The sequence below is a fragment of the Trichomycterus rosablanca genome, chromosome 13 (genome assembly GCF_030014385.1).
Source record: "Trichomycterus rosablanca isolate fTriRos1 chromosome 13, fTriRos1.hap1, whole genome shotgun sequence".
Classification (NCBI taxonomy): Eukaryota; Metazoa; Chordata; class Actinopteri; order Siluriformes; family Trichomycteridae; genus Trichomycterus; species Trichomycterus rosablanca.
In genome coordinates this window covers 15,208,496-15,229,788 of record NC_086000.1, presented here as the reverse complement: position 1 = coordinate 15,229,788, position 21,293 = coordinate 15,208,496, and the positions used below count along the sequence as shown (strand labels likewise).

Genomic DNA, 21,293 nt, shown 5'->3' with positions numbered 1-21,293 from the left:
GCACTACTGGACCTTAACAGACTTTACTAAACCTTAACAGACTTTAATAAACCTTAACAGACCTTTCTGGACCTTAACAGACCTTACTAGACCTTAAAAGACCTTACTGGACCTTAACAGACATTAAAAGACCTTAACAGACTTTACTGGACCTTAAAAGACCTTACTGGACCTTAACAGAATCCACTGGACCTCAACAGACCTCACTGGACCTAATTAGACCTTGCTAGACCTTACCAGACATTAATGGCCCTTAACAGACCTTACTGGACCTTAAAATACCATACTACACTTTAACAGACCTTACTGGACCTTAAAAGACCTTAGTGGACCTTAAAAGACCTTAGTGGACCTTAACAGTCTTTAATGGACCTTAACAGACCTTAGAAGACTTTAACAGGCATTACAGGACCTTAACAGAACTTACTAGACCATAACAGACTTTACTGGACCTTAACAGACCTTACTGGACTTTAACAGACTTTACTAAACCTTAACAGACCTTACTAGACCTTAACAGACCTTACTGGACCTTAACAGACATTAAAAGACCTTAACAGGCCTTACTAGACCTTTTAAAGACTTTACTGGACCTTTACAAACCTTACTGGACCTTAACAGACCTTACTGGACCTTAAAAGACCTTAATGGACCTTAACAGACCTTACTGGACCTTAATGGACCCTGACAGACCTTACTGGACCTTAGCAGACCTTAGTGGACCTAAACAGACTTTAATAAACCTAAACAGACATAACTAGACCTTAACAGGCCTTACTAGACATTAACAGACTTTAACAGACTCTAATAGACTTTAACAGACCTTACTAAACAATACTAGACTTTATTGGACCTTAACAGACTTTACTGGACCTTAACAGACCTTACTGGACCTTACCAAACCTTAACAGACAATAATGGACCTAACAGACCCTACTGGACCTTAACAGACCTTACTGGACCTTAACAGACCTTACTGGAACTCAACAGACCTTACTGGAACTCAACAGACCTTACTGGAACTTAACAAACCTTAGTGGACCTTAAAAGACCTTAGTGGACCTTAACAGTCCTTATTGGACCTTAACAGACCTTAGAAGACCTTAACAGGCATTACTGGACCCTAACAGAACTTACTAGACCTTAACAGGCATTACTGGACCTTAACAGAACTCACTAGGCCTTACTTGACATCACTGAACCTCAACAGACCTGAATAGACCTTAACAGACCTTACTAGACAATACTAGACAATAACAGACTTTACTGGACCCTAACAGATCTTACTGAACGTTAACAGACCTTAACAGACATTACTAGACCTTAACAGACCTTACTGGACCTTAACAAACTTTACTAAACCTTAACAGACTTTAAAAAACCTTAACAGACTTTACTAAACCTTAACAGAGGTCCAGTAAGGTCTGTTAAGGTCCATTAAGGTCTTTTAAGGTCCAGTAATGTCTGTAAGGTCTAATATAGAACGAGTTTGTAATGTAATAAAACCGGGAGAAGGTGAAAGGGGTGTGCAGACTTTCCGGCTTGACTGTATCTTTAGCTTATAGTTTCTGGTGATGGACCACTACAAAAACATCATCTTGTAAAATGTCTTACTTTTAAGAAGAAAAATTGTATTAATTTTGATTACTGCATGTTTTAGGTCGTGGGGAAGGACAATAACTTAAAAAATTATGATTCCATTACTATGCTTCAGAGTGTAAAACCATTTTATTGGTTAACCTTTGTCTCATACTGTATACCACCATTGAGAAGGTCAAGACAAAAACCTCTAGACAGCTGAGATACAAAATAATATATTGACTGTAAATTAATTTCGTAGACTTTCTAAAACTTATTATTATTTTTATTGTGCTTTAATGTCATTTTAACAGACACACACTATTAATTGCAGTGGTGGCTTTGTGATGTTCTAGGGCTGTTTTGTTGCAGGTATCAAGATGCTTAAGCCCAAATCTGGTTGCTTCCGCCAGTAGATTAGACTTGTTCATTGAGGAGTCGTTCTATAAGATAATTACCCAAAACATACATCCAAATCAATCATTTATGTTAAATTCATGCTTTTAGAAAAAAATAGCTTAGTATCCAGCCAGATCCACTTACCTTCTTGATTTGGCACAGTGGACACTGATGTTACATGGTGCTGAGGAATTCAAGTCATCTAAATCTCCGGATCTGTTCTTTTAGCAGACCTGTGCTGTAATGTTAGAAAAACTATGTTAGATTAATTTCCATAATGTGTTAATCAGATACTAACGGGTGAAATTCTGTACTGTTCAGTTGACTGACTTCTCAAGCTGATCCCTATTATTCCTGTTCTGCTTTTTTTGGGTTCATCCTCTTCTTCATGAAACTGCAAATCTCACTCCAACCTGTCACCTAAGATCACTCCAACATTGCGTGAAAGCAAACAGTGGACAGTTTTGCTCATACACATACACATATACACATTGATCATTGTGCGGTCCCTGATATGCTCACCCATGACCTAATTGTTACAAACTATATAGGTGCCTGTACAATAAAAAAGACAGACGTGAGAAATTAATATAGAGAGAATTAAAAAGTAATATTTAATTCATTGTGTGGTTCCTGATATGCTCACCCATGACCTATCTGTTAGAAACCTATACAGGTGCCTGTACATAAAAAAAAAAAGACAAACATGATAAATTATTATAGAGAGCTGCAAAATTCAATGCTGATTAATTACAGCACATGTAATCTAAGCTATATATTAATGCTAAATCTATTTAGGTCTATTCTTATATGTTCGGACTAACCTGAACTTAGTTCTTAAGGCTCTCTGGAAACCAGTGGTGCTCCAGGATCTCCTCAAGACTGGGCCGTTTATTTGGATCCTTCATCAGGCAACTGCTGATCAGATGACGGCATGCTGAAAAGATATGACAGCCTTTAGAAAAGATACTGTATGTTTATGTACACAGGTCTTGATGTCAATTTTCTGCATTCTCTTACCCTCAGACACACCAGGTGTGAAGAAGAGGGGTCTCTTAGCAATCTCCCATTCATTCCAGAATGGCATGTCTCCACAAACTAAAACAAACAGCAGGATGCCCAGACTCCAGACAGTTGCAGGGCAGCCATGATACTGACCCTCTGTGATCCATTCAGGTGGAATATATAACATAGTGCCTGAACAGAAGCGAGAGAAATGGTTCACACACAGCTCTCTCATGCAATCACTTTCATCCTTGTTTTACTTTGATGTACAATTACCTGAATATGTTTTGTAGGGGGTCGACTTGAGCAATTCACCACAACCAAAGTCTATCAGCTTAACCTCTAATCTTTCCCAATTTATGAGAAGGTTCTCCTCCTTGATGTCACGATGGAGAACCCCACGGTCACAGCAGTGTCGAGCAGCCAGAACCACTTGCCACATGATGACTTGAGCCAGTGGTTCAGAAAGTGGGCCATTTCCACGATATTGAAGGAGGTCCATGCAGGGATCGGGTCGCTCCAGGATCAAAACGTAATACTCTGGCGTGTCAAACCATTCCAGAAGCTCTAGGACATGTTCGCAGCGAGGCGGGTTTGACACCATGAGCATTAACGCCACTTCTACAGGGAGGCGGTTTGTATCACCAGGCTAATATTGAAAACAGACATGGTTAGCATGGGTTTGGAGTCAATAGGCCATCATGTCACAATGTATTGTTACACTTCTATTATTGGTTCTAACCAGTGTAAGCTACGTATATATTCCACACACAATGAGTGTACAAATGCTACTTACAATGGTGATGAATGTGTCGCAGGTATTCTTCATCACATACTTAATAGCAACCTATTAAAATATGCAAACAATAATTAATAAAATCATGAAGAAATATTATGTCAACATACTTTGAAGGTCATCTAAATAGAGCCTTTTGCTGAACCTTTTTAACTACAAGTTGATGGTACTCAAAGTCATTATGTAACTTGAAAGCAAGGCATCACAATGACCAACAGTTCTTGTATTGCCCTAAACAAGTCCAAGTAACTATTTCACCTGTTTTCCATCCGTCCTACGAACTCCTGCATAGACGCAACCAAAGCCTCCTTTCCCCAGAAGCTTTCCCACATTGTACTGACGTTCAAAGCACTCTGTAAAACAGGGTTTGTATTAATATGATTTTAACAATATTTTTCTCAGTAAAACACACCCACAGTATGATTTAAGCAACAATACCTTTAGAAGGAGAGCTGGATCTTTGGACGAGGTGTGTTCCTGTAGTCTTTCTTTTAACACCATCTATTATTTACACAAATGCCATTTAATCACTGTTAGCCAATGATATGTAACACATCACATGTATGACAGTTATGTAGAGCTTTACAGAACAATATGTTGTCTGAATACTTTCCCCCCTTTTCCACCCTAGTGTTTCAAAAAAGCTAAACTAAACCCCACTGTATACATTTGATAATGTAACTATACTTGGCCCTCAGGATGTGTTTGGTAAGTCATAGTAAAGTGGTTTAGTAACGATATGGCTGACCTGTGTGGTTCCAGTTGCTGGAGGATGAGGTGGTCAATTCCAGGGTCTCTCCCCCAACAGAACCTTTAACACATTCAACTTAAAAGACATGTTTGTGTTAGTATTACTATTTTTATATAAACACTATCAACTACAGATTAAGTCTTTATTAGAAAATATTTAAATCAAACTAGAACTGTATTATTTTTTTTGCATCATTTTACTCATACACCCAAAACTTAAGTGTATTAAGTTTTGCTCTGAGCTTTCTAATAAACTGCTGTATTGTACATACCACTGCTCGCAACAGAAGCGTCAGAGAGGGAATCCAACTCAGGAGCAGGTTCAAGCACAATTTCCCCAAGGCTTATCTCAGCTGTACAGAAGCATGGTTAGAAGTGGATGATCAAAGGTAAGAGGTTTGGAGTAGAGTAGTTATTAATCAGCAAGAGTTAGAAAGGTAAGACAGAAGCAAAAGCTACAGTTAAACTCAAGCTTAGGGCTGCAGGAGTCACACAAGATCTGTATTATTATTATTATGATTCAGTCATGAGGTCAGGCAGTGATGTCGGTCAAGAAGGTCTGGCTTATAATCAACGTTCCAGTCTATCTCAAAGATTTTCAAAGGGGTTGATGTGAGGACTCTGTGAAGGCAGATCTTATTCCCATTGCTTTATATTACCCAATTGCGTTATGCTTCCTCTCTACTGCAGCTGACTCCCAACCTGATTGAGGAGACTGAGACTGTCACACGCCCCCTCCGACACGTGTGCAGTACCCGACTGCATCTTTTCACCAGCACAAGTCAAGTTCATATGCAGATCAGCTTTGTGCACAGAGATTCACACCCTGATCAGCATTATTCCCCAACTCTGTGCAGATGACATCAACCAACCAGCCAGCAGAGGTCGCAATTCGCTCACATATGAGGAGTCCCTATCCAGCTTTATTCTACCCTATAAACATGCAGCCGCCCAGCCCAGTCAGATGGCAGAGCTGAGATTCGATATGATGTATTTGAAATCCCAGTGCCGGGTTTTACCGCTGCGCCACCTGAGCGGCATACTTAATAATGTTTTAATGCACTATTCACAAAAAATAGAATCATAATGAACAATTTCTGTCTTTCCATTAAAGCTTACTCTGCATCTAGTTAATGTACAAAGCTGCTTTGTGGCACCATGGTCTCAGTTTTAACTGTCAGAATCTATAATAATAATGATTAGGAAAAGTTCTGTATTATTGTTTTTAATACTTGACCCACCTGAAGCTCCAGATGCCGGTTGTGCATTTAGTGAGTCTCTCTCTGTCTGGTGAGATTCTCCTGATTCAGAGGAGCTACAACATTGGTTCTGCTTTACACTTAAATCCATGACCTGATCTAACTGTATAATGGAAATTGACTCGAAACTTCCACTTGGTGATGATGACTTTTTGTCTAGTTCCTGTCAAACATATAATACAGGTATCACACAGATGAGCTGTACTAAAATAGTACAAATTTTATTTTTGAAGGCTGGAAATTCCATCAACATAATTGAAAATTAAATAACAATGTTCATAAAGTGAGCGTTGTGTTGTTATTCATTATTTTCTTCTCACTTTTACCTCTTTATCTTATTATTCTTGTTTTTTTCATTTAAATTTTAGATTTATTTGTTTTTTTTATTTGTTTTTCCCCTCAATTTTCTCCCCTAATCTATTCGTATTCAATTACCCTGATTGCGGTCCGCTTCCCCTGTACTGATACAACCCTCCACTGCTGACTGAGGAGCGCTGCAACTGACACACGCCCCCTCTAACATGTGTGCAGTACTGACTGCATCTTTTCACCTGCACGAGGTGAATTCATATGCGGATCAGTTATGAGGATCCCTGGTCCGGCTTTCCCACCCTGTACGAACAACAGCCAATCGTTGTTTACGTAGCCACTCAGCCCAGCCGGATGGCAGAGCTGAGACCCCAGCTCTGGTGTGCTAGCGTATTTTACCACTGCGCCACCTGAGCGGCCCGAAAAAACAAAATTTAAAGTAAGTAACCTCCAAGTCATCTGTTCTGTCATCATTATCTTTAGCAGCGATGTTTTGTATGGCTCTGATCCAAGCTTCTCTATTTTCCTCCGAATGAGCCTGTAAAATACAGATCCTACACAAACACACACAGTTTCATGTAATTGTGAAGATGTCTGTCTGTCTGTCTGTCTGTCCATCCATCCATCCATCCATCCATCCATCCATCCATGCACAGCACTTGCAAATAAAATGAATTTACATGGCTGATGGTGAACTAGACTTACTTTGTAGGTGAAACCACCTGGAAGCAAAAACGCCGCCTGATGTTATTACAGTGTTCAGACGTGCACATGCGTAGATCTTCCATCACCACAGTTGAGTTCTGCTGGGGCGGAAACAAGTTTACAATACACTGCTTAGCTTAAATACAATCTCTAATATTTCAGCTGCAGTGAAGCTGCCAATGCTTTCATCATTATATTTACTCCACTAATGGTACTTAGCAGCTGCAAAAGCAAAGGATTACTGTAAATAATATGTATTTTATATTATATAAAGGACGTGACAAACCTTATACTTCTTCTTGTATATTAGCTGATTGTTTTGAATTAGGAACCAGCGCCTAAAAAGAAATATATGAATAAATAAATTAATGTTACAATGATTAGGACATGATTACTCTGATGCTCATCTGTTCTAGCTTTCTACAAACCTGTTCCATGTCTTAAAAAAATTACTGGCCCTCTTGAACAAATATCCCTCCATAACAACCTGGTTCTTGGCATCCACACTGCCTTCCAATTTCATGTCACCACCACAAACATACTGAGAAGATGTCTGAGAATGAACTCGATCACGCTGCCAGCATGTAAATGGACTACGCAAAAAGCGCTTCATTGAAGAAGCACGCTGGGTAGGAGCACATCTGTTCTGTTCAGCAGCCATGATGAGACTGATGTACAAACAGTCAGATTTAGATTCTATAAGGATTAAGCGTGGAACAGTTAGTGACATCACAATGATGTCACAATGGCAGGGCATTTCAGTGCTGTACTATACTATAGCAACATTATATACAGTATTCACATGACCAACTATGGATATTTACACATCTAAATTTTATAATGTGTTTACTTATTACAGTAATGAAAAGATTTTAAAAAACCCCACACAATTTGTATAAAATGTCTGATTTAACAGCACATATTACTTACTTTAAACTGAAATAAATGAATAAATTAAATTATTAATTACTAAAAAAACACTTTCACTGAATTTTTACCTGTCAGATCAAGCCCAGGTTCATATAGACTCGTTTTCTATAGGACCAAAAATATAAATAAAAAATAAAATGTTTTATTAAGAATTTCTAGGGGTCAATAATTGTGGCACATGTGGTAATTATGTTCTTAAGGAGGGATTTTTTCCTCTAAATAAATTTACTTCAAATAAAGGTTGGATTTTTGTAATGTCTTTAAAGTGAGATTAAGCTCATTCACTAAAAGGTGACTTTCTTATAGCCCTTTTTACTCATTTGTACCAGGGGTGCCAATATTTGTGGAGGGGACTGTATTATATGACTACCTAGCACCTGACAGCTTCCTATCTGCATATAATCTGTCAACTTGTGTCTCATAGGGCTCTGTAGTTGGTCCTATTCTGTTTTTCATGTACACTTGCTCTCTTGGTAAAGTAATTTCCTCCCATGGCTTCTATTACTAATCTCATGCGGATGATACTCAGCCTATTCAGTCAGCTCTGAGTATGAATGTCTCACACACATGTACACACACACACATGTACACACACACGTACACACACACACACACGTACACACACACACACATGTACACACACACACACACACACACACACACACACACACACACGTACACACATCTTTCAGCCAGTTATTTGCTATTTAAAATCACAAGTCTGTTCACATTAGTGAGCAAAAGTGAGAATCTTTTCCTGTTCATAATCCTGCCACTGAAAATAATATGAACCATTTCTAGATGCAACACCAGTGGTGTAACTAAAAGCTCATGGGCCCCAGTGCAAAAAAAAATGTTGGGCCCCCTCAACAAATGTTGAGTGCAACACGTATAACATCCTGTCGACCCACATCATTATCTATGTTACAGCGTTTATACAATCCTTTGCGATCCATTTAACACCAGTGTTTTTAATGTTCCGTGTACAGTCCACATCCACGGGCTTTCCATCTAAATTCATCTGAAATAAAGTTAGGTAATAATCAAGTTTTTCATAATTTTGCCTGTAACCGTAACTGTATACAGTGTAAGCACAATGTTACTGTGTTAAAGTAGCACAAATTAAAACAAAGACATATTTACGTGGCACAAACACAGCTTAATAAAAATAGTTTGATTAAAAATTTTAATCTTGATTAAAATTTTAACGCGTTAATTAACGCAATTAACGACAGTCATGAGAACTGACCAAAAATAACTGTATGGTGTTGGCCACCATGCCCGTTACATGTTTATGCTGTGTCATGATGTTGGTAACTGGGTTGTTGTCACTTCACATTGACATGACCCTTTAGCCAGTGGCTACATTTGTCAAACACAGCTTTCTAAGAGAAGGGAACTCAAGATGATGTACAAAATACCTTTTTAAGCCAGTGTGAGTTATTTCCTTGGAAAGGACACATGTCTGGCTTTGCATTTACCTTGTTGCATCCAAATCATCCAGGGAAGTGTAGCAGTATGGCTTATATTGTTTCCATCTGTTTCATTTTGCTCGGGATCCAACCAGTGCGTTCCTAGCAATTATAAATACTACTATAGACAAAGACAAAGATACAGAGCTTGAGGGTTCACACTGGTGATCAGGGATGTTGGGTTGCTGTCGTTCTGCCTCTCTTGTCCGATCACTCAGGTATGATGATGGTGGGGAAGCTGGGTGCTGTGAAAACCTTCATGACTTTGTAACCTGCTCGCTCTCTCGTTTAGTTAATGCTGTAATAATTAGGGGTGCCGGAGTCTAATGCTACTCCCTGCAGAACTGATATTTTACTCCTATCTGTTGTTTTACCCCGAGGTGGTTCCGAGGTTGTTGAGACTGCCGTGCCAACAATGCTGCTCCTGCTAGTTTTGACGGACACCTGGCGTGTTTGCACCAAAAATGTCAAGAACTCACTATGGACTTTATCACAGACTGGACTGAATAATGAAGAACTCCAATCATTTTTTTTGCTAGTTATAACTTTTAGTTCAATTTAACTTTGTGTTTGTGTGTATCTATATGTGTGTAAATTCTATTCATTTAAATTATCCTCCAGGACACCCAAGAAGGATGGGGTCCATGCTGAGTCTGGTTCCTCTCAAGGTTTCTTCCTATGATTTGTCGCCCTCGGCTCTCTCAACAGGGGTTTTGGTCTGTTGGGCCTGGAGTCTGTAAAGTTGCTTTAAGACAATGCCAATGTAAAAAGAAAAATAAATAGGATTGACCTAATGTTGTTAGGAAATGTGCTGTCTGGGTGATTGCCTCTGTGGTTTCGGGGTCACAACATTTTGAGCCTACAGCTGGATTGTGGGCTAGTGGATGATTTCAGGTAAATTAAAAAATATAAATACTTGTAAGTACACTGGGGATGCCACCTGTGCAACAAGTCCAGTCGTGAAATTTCCTCACTATTAAATATTCCACAGTCGACTGTCAGTGGTATTATAACAAAGTGGAAGCGATTGGGAACGACAGCAACTCAGCCACCAAGTGGTAGGCCAAGTAAAATTACAGAGCGGGGTCAGCGGATGCTGAGGCACATAGTGCACAGAGGTCGCCAACTTTCTGCAGAGTCAATCGCTACAGACATCCAAACTTTATGTGGAATTTAGATTAGCTCAAGAACAGTGCGTATAGAGCTTCATGGAATGGGTTTCCATGGCCGAGCAGCTGCATCCAAGCCTTTCATCACCAAGCGCAATGCAAAGCGTTGGATGCAGTGGTGTAAAGAATGCCACCACTGGACGTTTTTTTTGGAGTGACGAATCACGCTTCTCGGCCTGGCAATCCGATGGGCGAGTCTGGGTTTGGTGGTTGCCAGGAGAACGGTACTTGTCTGACTGCATTGTGCAAAGTGTAAAGTTTGGTGGAGGGGGGATTATGGTGTGGGGTTGCTTTTCAGGAGTTGGGCTTGGAAGAACACACTCCTAAACCTTGTGGAAAGCCTCCCAGAAAAGTTGAAGCTGTTATAGTTGCAAAGGGTGGGCCAACATGATATTAAACCCTATGGATTAAGAATGGGATGTCACTCAAGTTCATATGCGTGTAAAGGCAGACGAGCGAATACTTTTGGCAATATAGTGTACGTGCTTTACAGGCAGTTATACAGTGGGGCCAAAAAGTATTTAGTCAGCCACTGATTGTGCAAGTTCTCCTACTTAGAAAGGTGAGAGAGGTCTGTAATTTTCATCATAGGTACACTTCAACTATGAGAGACAAAATGAGAAAAAAAATCCAGGAAATCACATTGTAGGATTTTTAAAGAATTTATTCGTAAATTATGGTGGAAAATAAGTATTTGGTCAATAACAAAAGTTCAACTCAATACTTTGTAACATAACCTTTGTTGGCAATGACAGAGGTGAAACGTTTCCTGTAAGTCTTCACCAGGTTTGCACACACTGTAGCTGGTATTTTGGCCCATTCCTCCATGCAGATCTCCTCTAGAGCAGTGATGTTTTGGGGCTGTCGCTGGGCAACACGGACTCCACAAATTTTCTATGGGGTTGAGGTCTGGAGACTTTGAAATGCTTTTTACGGAGCCACTCCTTCGTTGCCCGAGCGGTGTGTTTGGGATCATTGTCATGCTGGAAGACCCAGCCACGTTCCATCTTCAATGCTCTCACTGATGGAAGGAGGTTTTGGCTCTGACTGTTTGAGGCTGTGGACAAGTGTCTTTTATACAGATAACGAGGTCAAACAGGTGCCATTAATACAGGTAATGAGTGGAGGACAGAAGAGCTTCTTAAAGAATAAGTTACAGGTCTGTGAAAGCCAGAAATCTTGCTTGTTTGTTATTGACCAAATACTTATTTTCCACCATAATTTACAAATAAATTCTTTAAAAATCCTACAATGTGATTTCCTGGATTATTTTTTTCTCATTTTGTCTCTCATAGTTGAAGTGTACCTATGATGAAAATTACAGACCTCTCTCATCTTTCTAAGTAGGAGAACTTGCACAATCAGTGGCTGACTAAATACTTTTTGACCCCACTGTAGCAGTAACTTTAGGGAGGCAGGTGGAGTTATTAAACCTAAATAAAAATTAGTAAGAGTGTGTAAGACTCACAGAAGCAGAGCAGTGTAGTAGCAAATAATTTTGCCACACAGGGCCTATGAGCAGAGTAGCGTAGCAGCATAGCAGTGGTGAACGCAGAACACAGCCAGAAGCAGAGGAGTGCAGAAGTGAAGAATGCAGCCACATACAGCTGTAGAGGAAAACAGCATAAAATCAGTGATAGTAGCACTTCAAAAGGATTCAATAATTTACAATCAAAACAGAAACACAGAGACATGGAGAAAAGCGGAGGCCGAACACATGGATGCAAGTGATAATCTTACCCAGAGCTGACATCAGACAGATATGTCAGACATAAAGACAGTTAATTACTTGATTCATTAATCATGTCATTGGTTTATTAATCTTTAAAAACTTTCCAGCAATAAATAAGACAGGATTCCCTTTTTATCCCAACAAGGGAAATTCAGAAATGCATACTACTACCACCACTTTTCTACAGTACTACTACTACACGGAAACTAATACTACTAATTTTTACTTTATCTACTGCAAATGTCAAATGTCAAGTTAAGTCAAGTCAAATTTATTTACATAGTGCTTTTTACAATAAACATTGTCTTAAAGCAACTTTAAAGAATCCAGGACCAACAGATAAAAAATCCTTATTGAGTAAGCCGAGGGCGAGAGTGGTAAGGAAAAACTCCCTTAAAATTACAGGAAGAAATCTTGAGAAGAACCAGACTCAGCAGGGACCCATCCTTCTGTGGCCTGGAGGATACTTTAAATAAATAGGATTTACACAAATCACACAAACACAAAATTAAATTGAACTAAAAGTTATAACTAGCAAAAGTCTTTGATAAAGTCCGTTGTAAGTTCTGGACATTTTTGGTGCAAAATTGATGTTTTTACCACTTGTGACTGTGCTATTCGGTAGAAATCATCATCTGTACATAATAGATTCATACAGGAATGGGTGAATGAATTAAATAAATGGTTAATGGATGAATAAATACTGGTAACCAAGCAATAACAATAAAGAAAAAATAGTAATCAAGGGCGTCTGACACAGAAAGCCTGGTGGGGCACAATAAACTCTGTGGGCAGTATCTAAAACTACACACAAACTTTCAAACACAAACAATTTAAGTCACAAATGCACAGATTAACATAAAGCAAGAGTTAGCAGAAGTGGAGACTGGAATGTGAGTGACATCACCAATGTAGGCATTTGATCTCACACAACTGGTGTATTATTTGGTATACTGACAAGGGGTGCATTTTCCAAAATGTTCATAAAAGTGCGTAAGTACTTTGTAACCTCGTACTTAAGAACATTCTTAAATGTACGAGTGTTTCCCGAAACCCTTCATAACTAACATAGTACCTAAACATACAGGTATACAGGTGTTTTAAAACCATAGCTTCATCGAACGTTTACAACGACTGTGGTTAAGTTGTGTATTCCTAACTACAACTGAAGTCCTGTGGTTAAAAGCGTAGTTCCTGGTGGCTATGTCACCGATGACTTAGGACGCAGTAAGGACATGAGTCACACGGACTTTCCCAAACCGTTCCCTCCTCACTAACACTCGCCTTAAGAGACCCTACTAGACCTTAACAGACCCTACTAGAACTTAATAAACTTTAACAGACCCTACTATAGCTTAAAAGATCCTACTTGACCTTAATAGACCTCAACAGACCCTAAAGGACCTTAACAGACCTTAGTAGACGTTAATAGAAATGATCAGACCGTAGTGGACCTTACCGGACCTCAACAGACCTTAACAGACCTTACTAGACCTTAACAGACCTTACTAGATTTTAACAGACCCTACTAGACCTTAACAGACCTTACTGGACCTTAACAGACATTACAAGACAATAACAGGCCTTACTGGACCTTAACGAACCTTACTAGACCTTAAAAGGCATTATTAGACATTAACAGGCCTTAGAAGACCTTACTGGACCTTAACAGACCTTACTAGACCTTAGGAGACCTTAACAGACCTTAGTATACCTTACTGGACCTTAACAGACCTTACTAGTCCTTAACAGAAATTAATAGACATTAACAGGCCTTACTGGACCTTAATAGACTTGAACAGACCTTACTAAACCTTAACAGGCATTGCTAGACATTATCAGGCCTTACTGAACCTGATCAGACCTTAACCGGACTTACTGGACCTTAACAGGCCTTACTGGACCTTAACAGACCTTACTAGACTTTAACAGACTTTACTAGATCTTAACAGATTTTAGGAGACTTTGAAAGACCTTAATAGACCTTAACAGACCTTACTAGACCTTAACAATGGTTACTAGACCTTAACAGACCTTAGCAGACCATACTAGACCTTATCAAGCCTTACTGGACTTTAACAGACCTTACAGGACCTAAAGTGACTTTACTGGACCTTGACAGGCCTTACTGGACCTTAACAGACATTACTAGACATTAACAGGCCTTAATTGACTTTAACAGACCTTACTAGACATTAATAGGCCTTACTAGATCTTTTCAGACCTTAGCAGTCCTTACTGGACCTTAAGAGACATAAACAGACCTTACTGGACTTTAACAGACCTTAGTAGACCTTAATGTAGCACCTAAGCTTACTAATAACAAAAGGGCGCTAACACTTAACTAGGTTCGAAAAGCGGTACACCTTGAAATTAAGAGAGGAGGTGAAGTTGAACAATTAACACATTTATTGCTACACAAGCAATGAATTAACACATACAGCGCTGCATAAAACTTAGAAATAAAAAAATTAAATAGAGCTTTTAAAAATAAATAAAAGAACTTCAATTCATTACCACTCCTTATATTTAAAGAGGTATGGATTCCAAAGTTCAGTTCTAGTCCTTGAATGTAAATTAAAGGTGTTTCCTATGGCTGTTCTACCCGGGTAGAGTAATTAGTGTAAGTAAGTTCTTATCTGATGTTGGGCAAAACTCTGATATATCCGCTGTCTCCTGTAAACGGTCTTAACGGTAGGCCACACCGCTTCTTTGATCGTCAGCAGTTCACAGGGCTGGGCTCGCCATCACAATCCTCCAAATCTTTCTGTGTCTCTAAGAAAAACCAATCGGAGTTTCAAACACTTATTACTTGACAGAAAACTGCCTCCCTCATGTTCACAGCTGGAATTCGTATATTGCTCAGCTGGTCTGCAGCACGATGCAAAATCTCTCCAGCCAAAAAGGAAAACTAACAAAAGTAACGTCTTTTTCTAATACTGCGCCCTCTTTTGGGGACAACAAGTAATTACACCTCTTAAATGACTTGAAGTTTTAGTAGCTCCATATTTCATTTGGTTTACATTAACAGACCTTAGTAGATTTTACTATACCTTAACATACCTTACGAGACCTTAAAAGACCTTAGTAAACCTGACTGGACCTTAACACACCTTACTGGACCTTACCGGACCTTACCAGAACTTACTGGACCTTACCAGACATAACTAGACTTTAAAATAACTTAGTGGACCTTAACAGACCTTACTGGACCTTAACAAACCTTACTAGACGTTAACAGACCTTACTGGACCTTAAAAAACCTTAATGGACCTTAACAGAACTTACTGGACATTAACAGACGTTACTGGATGTTAACAGACCTTACTGGACCTTAACAGACCTTACTGAACATTAACACACCTTACAGGACCTTAATGGACCTTAACAGACCTTACTGGACCTTTTGGACTTTACTGGACATTACTGGACCTTAACAAACCTTAACAGAAATTACTGGACCTTAACAGACATTACTAGACCTTAACAGACCTTACTGGACCTTAACAGACCTTACTGGACCTTAACAGACCTTAGTGAACCTTAACAGACCTTACTACACCTTAACAGACTATACTAAACCTTAACAGACCTTACTGGACCTTAACAGACTATACTAAACCTTAAAAAAATATTACTAACCCTTAAAAGACCTTACTGGACTTTACCAGACCTTAGTGGACACAAACAGACCTTAGTAGACCTTAACAGAAATTAATGGACCTTAAAAGACCTTATTACATCTTAACAGGCATTACTGGACCTTAAGAGGCCTTACTGGACCTTAAAAGACCTTACTGAACCTTAACAGACCTTAATAGACCCTAACAGACCTTACTAGAAATTACTAGACGTTAACGGACCTTAACAGACTTTACTGGACCTTAACAGACCTTACATGACCTTAACAGACCTTACTGGACCTTAACAGACCATACTGGACTTTAACGGACTTTAACTAGACCTTACTAGGCCTTAACAAACCTACTAGACTTTAAAAGACTTTACTGGACCTTAAAATACCTTACTGAACCTTACCAGACAATACTAGACCTTAACAGACTTTACTGGACCTTAACAGACCTTACTGGACCTTAACAGACCTTACTGAACCTTAACAGGCCTTACTGGACGTTACAGACCTCACTGAACCCTAAATGACCTAAATAGACCTTAACAGACCTTAACAGACTTTAATAGACCTTAACAGACCTTACTAGACATTACTAGACCTTAACGGACCTTAAAAGACTTTACTAGACTTTAACAGACCTTACTGGACCTTAACAGACCTTAACAGACATTACTAGACCTTAACAGACCCTACTGGACCTTACAAGACCTCACTGGACTTTAACAGACCTTACTAGACCTTAACAGACCTTACTTGACCTTAACAGATCTTACTAGACCTTAACAGGCCTTACTGGATTTTAACAGACCTTAATGAAACTTAACAGACCCTAGTAGATCTTAACAGACCTTAACAGACATTACTAGACCTTAACGGACCTTAACAGACTTTACTGGACCTTAACAGACCTTACTGGACCTTAACAGACCTTAACAGAAATTACTGGACCTCAACGGACATTACTGGACCTTAACAGATCTTACTGGACCTTAACAGACCTTACTGGACCTTAACAGACCTTATTGGACCTTAACAGACCTTACTGGACCTTAACATATTTTAATAAACCTTAAAATACCTTACTAGACCTTAACAGACTTTACTAAACCTAATAAACCTTTACAGACATTACTAGACCTTAACAGACCTTACTAGACCTTAACAGACCTTACTGGACCTTACCGGACCTTACCAGATTTTACTGAACCTTACCAGACATTACTAGACCTTAACAGACAATACTGGACCTTAACCGGCCTTACTGGACCTCAACAGACATTACTAGACATTACAGGCCTTAATTGACCTTAACAGACCTTACTAGACATTAACAGGTCTAACTAGATATTTTCAGACCTTAGTAGTCCTAACTGGACCTTAGTAGATCTTACTAGACCTTAACATAACTTACGAGATCTTAATAGACTTTAGTAGACCTTACTGGACCTCAACAGATCTTACTGGTCTTTAAGAGACCTTAACAGACATTACTACACCTTAAAAGACCTTACTAGACCTTAACAGACCTTACTGGACCTTACCAGGCCTTATTGGACCTTACCAGACATAACTAGACCTTAAAACCCCTTGGTGGTCCTTAGCCCGTGAACGGGCTTTGAATTTTTATTATTGTGTTTCTCTGTATACTGTTACACCGTCAAAATATCATTGTTGGTAAACAAGGAACCTTCTGATAGCTTAAAATCTCTAGTTTTTAGCAACGTAAACATTGAGCTTATTTTGTTTATAAGCTCTTTTAAAAACACAAAAGAATTGTAGGTCTGAAAAATTTCTGCCAGAAGTACAGCGTTTATATTTTGTAATATTATACTGCGGTACTTACTTTCATACCGACAACATTTATACCAAACAAGCCAGCACAACTTCACCATCACATTTCTGCTGTTTGTTTTACTTCAAATACATCAGCATCCAAAATATCCCGAAAAAGTTTTATATCTGATAAAGCATCATCATGATCAGGTCATCATGCATAATCAAAGCACTCAGTAAACATCAACACTGCGACAAAGTTATAACTAGCGTTAGCACAACAGCTAAAGTAGCGCTTACCTGCTTCTGTAAGCTTCAATCTGAGTCCACATTTATATCCATTAGCCGTTTTATTCAGATAAAATCCACTTTTTTGTAAATGTTTGTAAAGCACCGCCGCCATCTTGGATATGGGCAAAAATATTAATAATTTTATATAGTCAATAATAAGCTCGTTTCTGAGCATATCTGTATAAAACCGAGCTTAAAACATTCAGAAAAGGTCCCTCCTACTGATTCTGCTCATTGGTTATCAGTCATGTCCTGTTGTACCGTTACAGCCAATGTAGGGACAGTTACTCATGACCCCACAGAATAAATAATTTTCATTGGAGAAATGCAAAAATATTAGCATATCTTGCTTGTGATTGGAGGACCAGCTTATATTCCACTTACCATTTTGAATTTAGCTTGTCGGATTGGTGTAAACAGCTGTATTTCACCCACCGTCACTATGGATGCACGCGCTCAGGTTTTGCGCACACACATTTCACACCACTGAGTCAAATCAGTGAGAGATTCTTAACAGAAATGCTTGTCAAAGCCCTCTGATTCGATTCAAACGAATCTTTGGTTTGAAACGACTCATTCTGCCTGCGTGCAGCCTTATGATACAAAGTAACGCTTTCAGGCTGGAGAGAAGGGAGAGGGGGAAGGGTGCATTACAGCTGCAGGGACAGAATGTGAGAATGTTTTACACCCCAAACCACATACATATGTTATAAATAATCACTTTATAAAGTATAAATAATGCATTTTACACATTTAATCTGCAGTATAACCTGTTTATTTTGAGTTGGAAAGCTTTGGAGAGTAGCCGGGTCTCCTATTGTTCCAATTATAATAACTCCAGATCAGAATGAGGTAGAGGCCTAAAATTTGAGTTGATGTTAGAAAACACCCTTGAGCACAGCTCTATAGTGTTGTGTAGGTGATACACAGACCTGCAGTCCTACTTATACTCACTCAAACTTTGATTTTCAAAAAAAAAGTAAAAAGCGCCTACATTTTTGGGTTATTTTATAATCATTTGAGCATAATAAAATATCATTATGGCATTTGGCTGTGTTTTTCTGATACTTTAAAGGGTTTTCTATAACACTAAAGTATAATTTTTGTGTTATCTTATAAACTTTCTGAATGAGAAGCCTTAGAAACTAGGTATGTCTTTCAGGCGGAAAATGCACAAAAAAAGGCCGGACTGCCAAGGGGTTTTAACAGACCTTAGTGGACCTTAACAGACCTTACTGGACCTTAACAAACCTTACTAGACTTTCACAGACCTTATTGGACCTTAAAATACCTTACTGGACCTTAACAGACCTTACTGGACATCAACAGACTTTACTGGACCTTAACAGACCTTACTGGACCTTAACAGACATTACTGGATTTTAACAGACCTTACTAGACCTCACTGGACCTTAACAGACCTTTCTAGACCTTAACAGACATTACTTGACCTTAACAGACCTTACTGGACTTTTACAGACCTTAACAGACATTACTGGACCTTAACAGACATTACTGGACCTTAACAGACCTTACTGGACCTGAATAGACCTTATTGTACCTTAACAGACTATACTAAACCTTAACAAACCTTACTGTACCTTAACAGACTTTACTAGACCTTTACAGACATTACTAGACCTTAAAAGACCTTACTGGACTTTACCAGACCTGAGTGGACCCTAACAGACCTTACTGGACCTTAACAGACCTTACTGGACCTTAACAGGCCTTACTGGAGACATTAACTGACCTTAATAGACCTTAACAGAATTTACTAGTCATTACTAGACCTTAACTGACCTTAACAAACTTTACTGGACTTTAGCAGACCTTTCTGGACCTTAACAGACCTTAACAGACCTTACTGAACCTTAACAGACCTTACTGAACTTTAACGGACCTTAACAGACGTTACTAGAATTTAACAGACTTTGCTAGACCTGAACAGATCTTACTGGACCTTACTAGACCTTAACAAACCTTACTAGATTTTAAAAGACTTTACTGGACCTTACTAGACCTTAACAAACCTTACCAGACATTACTAGACCTTAACAGATCTTACTGGACCTTACTAGACCTTATCAAACCTAACTAGACCTTAAAAACCTTACTGGACCTTAACAGACAGTATTGGACCTTAACAGACATTACTGGACCTTAACAGACTTTACTGGACCTTACAAGATTTTAACAGACCTTACAAGACCTTAAAAGACCTTACTGGACCTTAACAGACAGTATTGGACCTTAACAGACATTACTGGACCTTAACAGACTTTACTGGACCTTACAAGATTTTAACAGACCTTACAAGACCTTAAAAGACCTTACTGGACCTTACCGGCCTTTACTCGACCCTACCTGACCTTACCAGACGCTCGCCTTGACGCTCGCTCTGGCTGCACGCTTTCTGTCTGCTCTCCGCTTGCTTTTAGTTTTTAGCTATTTTAGTAATTTTATTATCTTTTATTTCTAAAATATAGAGCTCAATCAGCAGACACCGACAATAGATCGGCTGGAAAGGCACAGAATTACAGAACTACATTAAAGTAGACACTTAGTTAACTGTGTTTTCCACTAGCCGTCAGACTGAACTCGGGCACAGTTATCAGGACTACCATGGCTCCTATCACTACAGCGGGTTCTTCGTGCTGCTCCAACTGCTACAGACTCCTACGGGAAATCGCTGTGCTGGAGACAAAAATGCTCACAATCCTACCTAGAACGGACAGGAGAAATGGTTCCAGATCACTCAAGAGTGAGTCAAAATCTAACACAGAAAAACCAGCTAAGCTAAGGCTAGACAGCTTAACAGACTTCCCAAAGCTTGACAGAATTCAATCAAAACAGGGAAACAGAAACGAACCATGTGAGAGAATAAGTCGGTTGCAAAAACTTGGAGCAAAACCAAAAGCACAAAAGCAGCAGGTGGCTGTCTTAATTTCTTCCACGCCAGACTGTTCATCATGGGCTCGGAAAGCTAAAACTATTCCAAAAGCTAGCACAATTGCACCCCGTGGGAAAATAGCAGGGTCGCAACAAAAACCGATCCCTTTGCGGAATCGTTTTGAACCGCTCAGAAATCTGATCGAGGTTACCCCCAGCGGTAATGGTAACAAAACAAAATCAGCGAAGCTGACTATAAAAGGGGACTCAAAGCGGGCTAGCAAAAACACAAGGCTGATTAAACAGAGGCCCTTGCCTGACGCAGAGAACGCTCCGAAAACTCTGATCGTCGGTGACTCTGCCATCAAGAATATAGGCAGCAGATCAATGCTAACATGCTGTCTCCCGAATGTGACTGTCTCGGAATTAAATGAGGAACTTCCCAACATCCTCTCCCAGCATGGAGTGATCGACCGAATTATTCTGCACGTGGGCAGAAATGACATTCGCATAGAGGAGTCAGAAATCTTAAAGAACAACTTCACTGAACTGTTTAATACACTTGAGAAGCTGACTGCTTAGAAGTGGGCCTCTCCCAG

General features: G+C 39.3%; 1 protein-coding gene across 4 annotated transcripts; it reads right to left on the bottom strand.

Annotated features, from left to right (window-relative positions):
- Window positions 1-1,737: 1,737 nt before the first annotated feature.
- On the bottom strand, window positions 1,738-17,930 carry LOC134325220 (serine/threonine-protein kinase pim-1-like). Of its 4 annotated transcripts, none has more exons than XM_063007331.1 (17): window positions 17,812-17,930; window positions 7,088-7,139; window positions 6,802-6,899; window positions 6,545-6,650; window positions 5,770-5,950; window positions 4,801-4,881; window positions 4,527-4,604; window positions 4,217-4,279; window positions 4,037-4,131; window positions 3,779-3,829; window positions 3,259-3,631; window positions 2,998-3,174; window positions 2,802-2,914; window positions 2,624-2,657; window positions 2,308-2,532; window positions 2,122-2,215; window positions 1,738-2,021 (listed from the first exon to the last, which is right to left on the bottom strand). In XM_063007331.1, exons 1-13 carry the CDS (start codon window positions 17,841-17,843, stop codon window positions 2,808-2,810), a joined length of 1,494 nt encoding a protein of 497 aa, XP_062863401.1. In that variant the 5' UTR covers window positions 17,844-17,930; the 3' UTR covers window positions 1,738-2,021; window positions 2,122-2,215; window positions 2,308-2,532; window positions 2,624-2,657; window positions 2,802-2,807. The 4 variants fall into 4 exon arrangements, with proteins under 4 accessions (XP_062863401.1, XP_062863402.1, XP_062863398.1 ...); XM_063007332.1 differs by lacking the exon at window positions 17,812-17,930 and adding an exon at window positions 11,841-11,935; XM_063007328.1 differs by lacking the exon at window positions 17,812-17,930 and adding an exon at window positions 7,230-7,319.
- Between the last annotated feature and the right edge of the window lie 3,363 nt (window positions 17,931-21,293).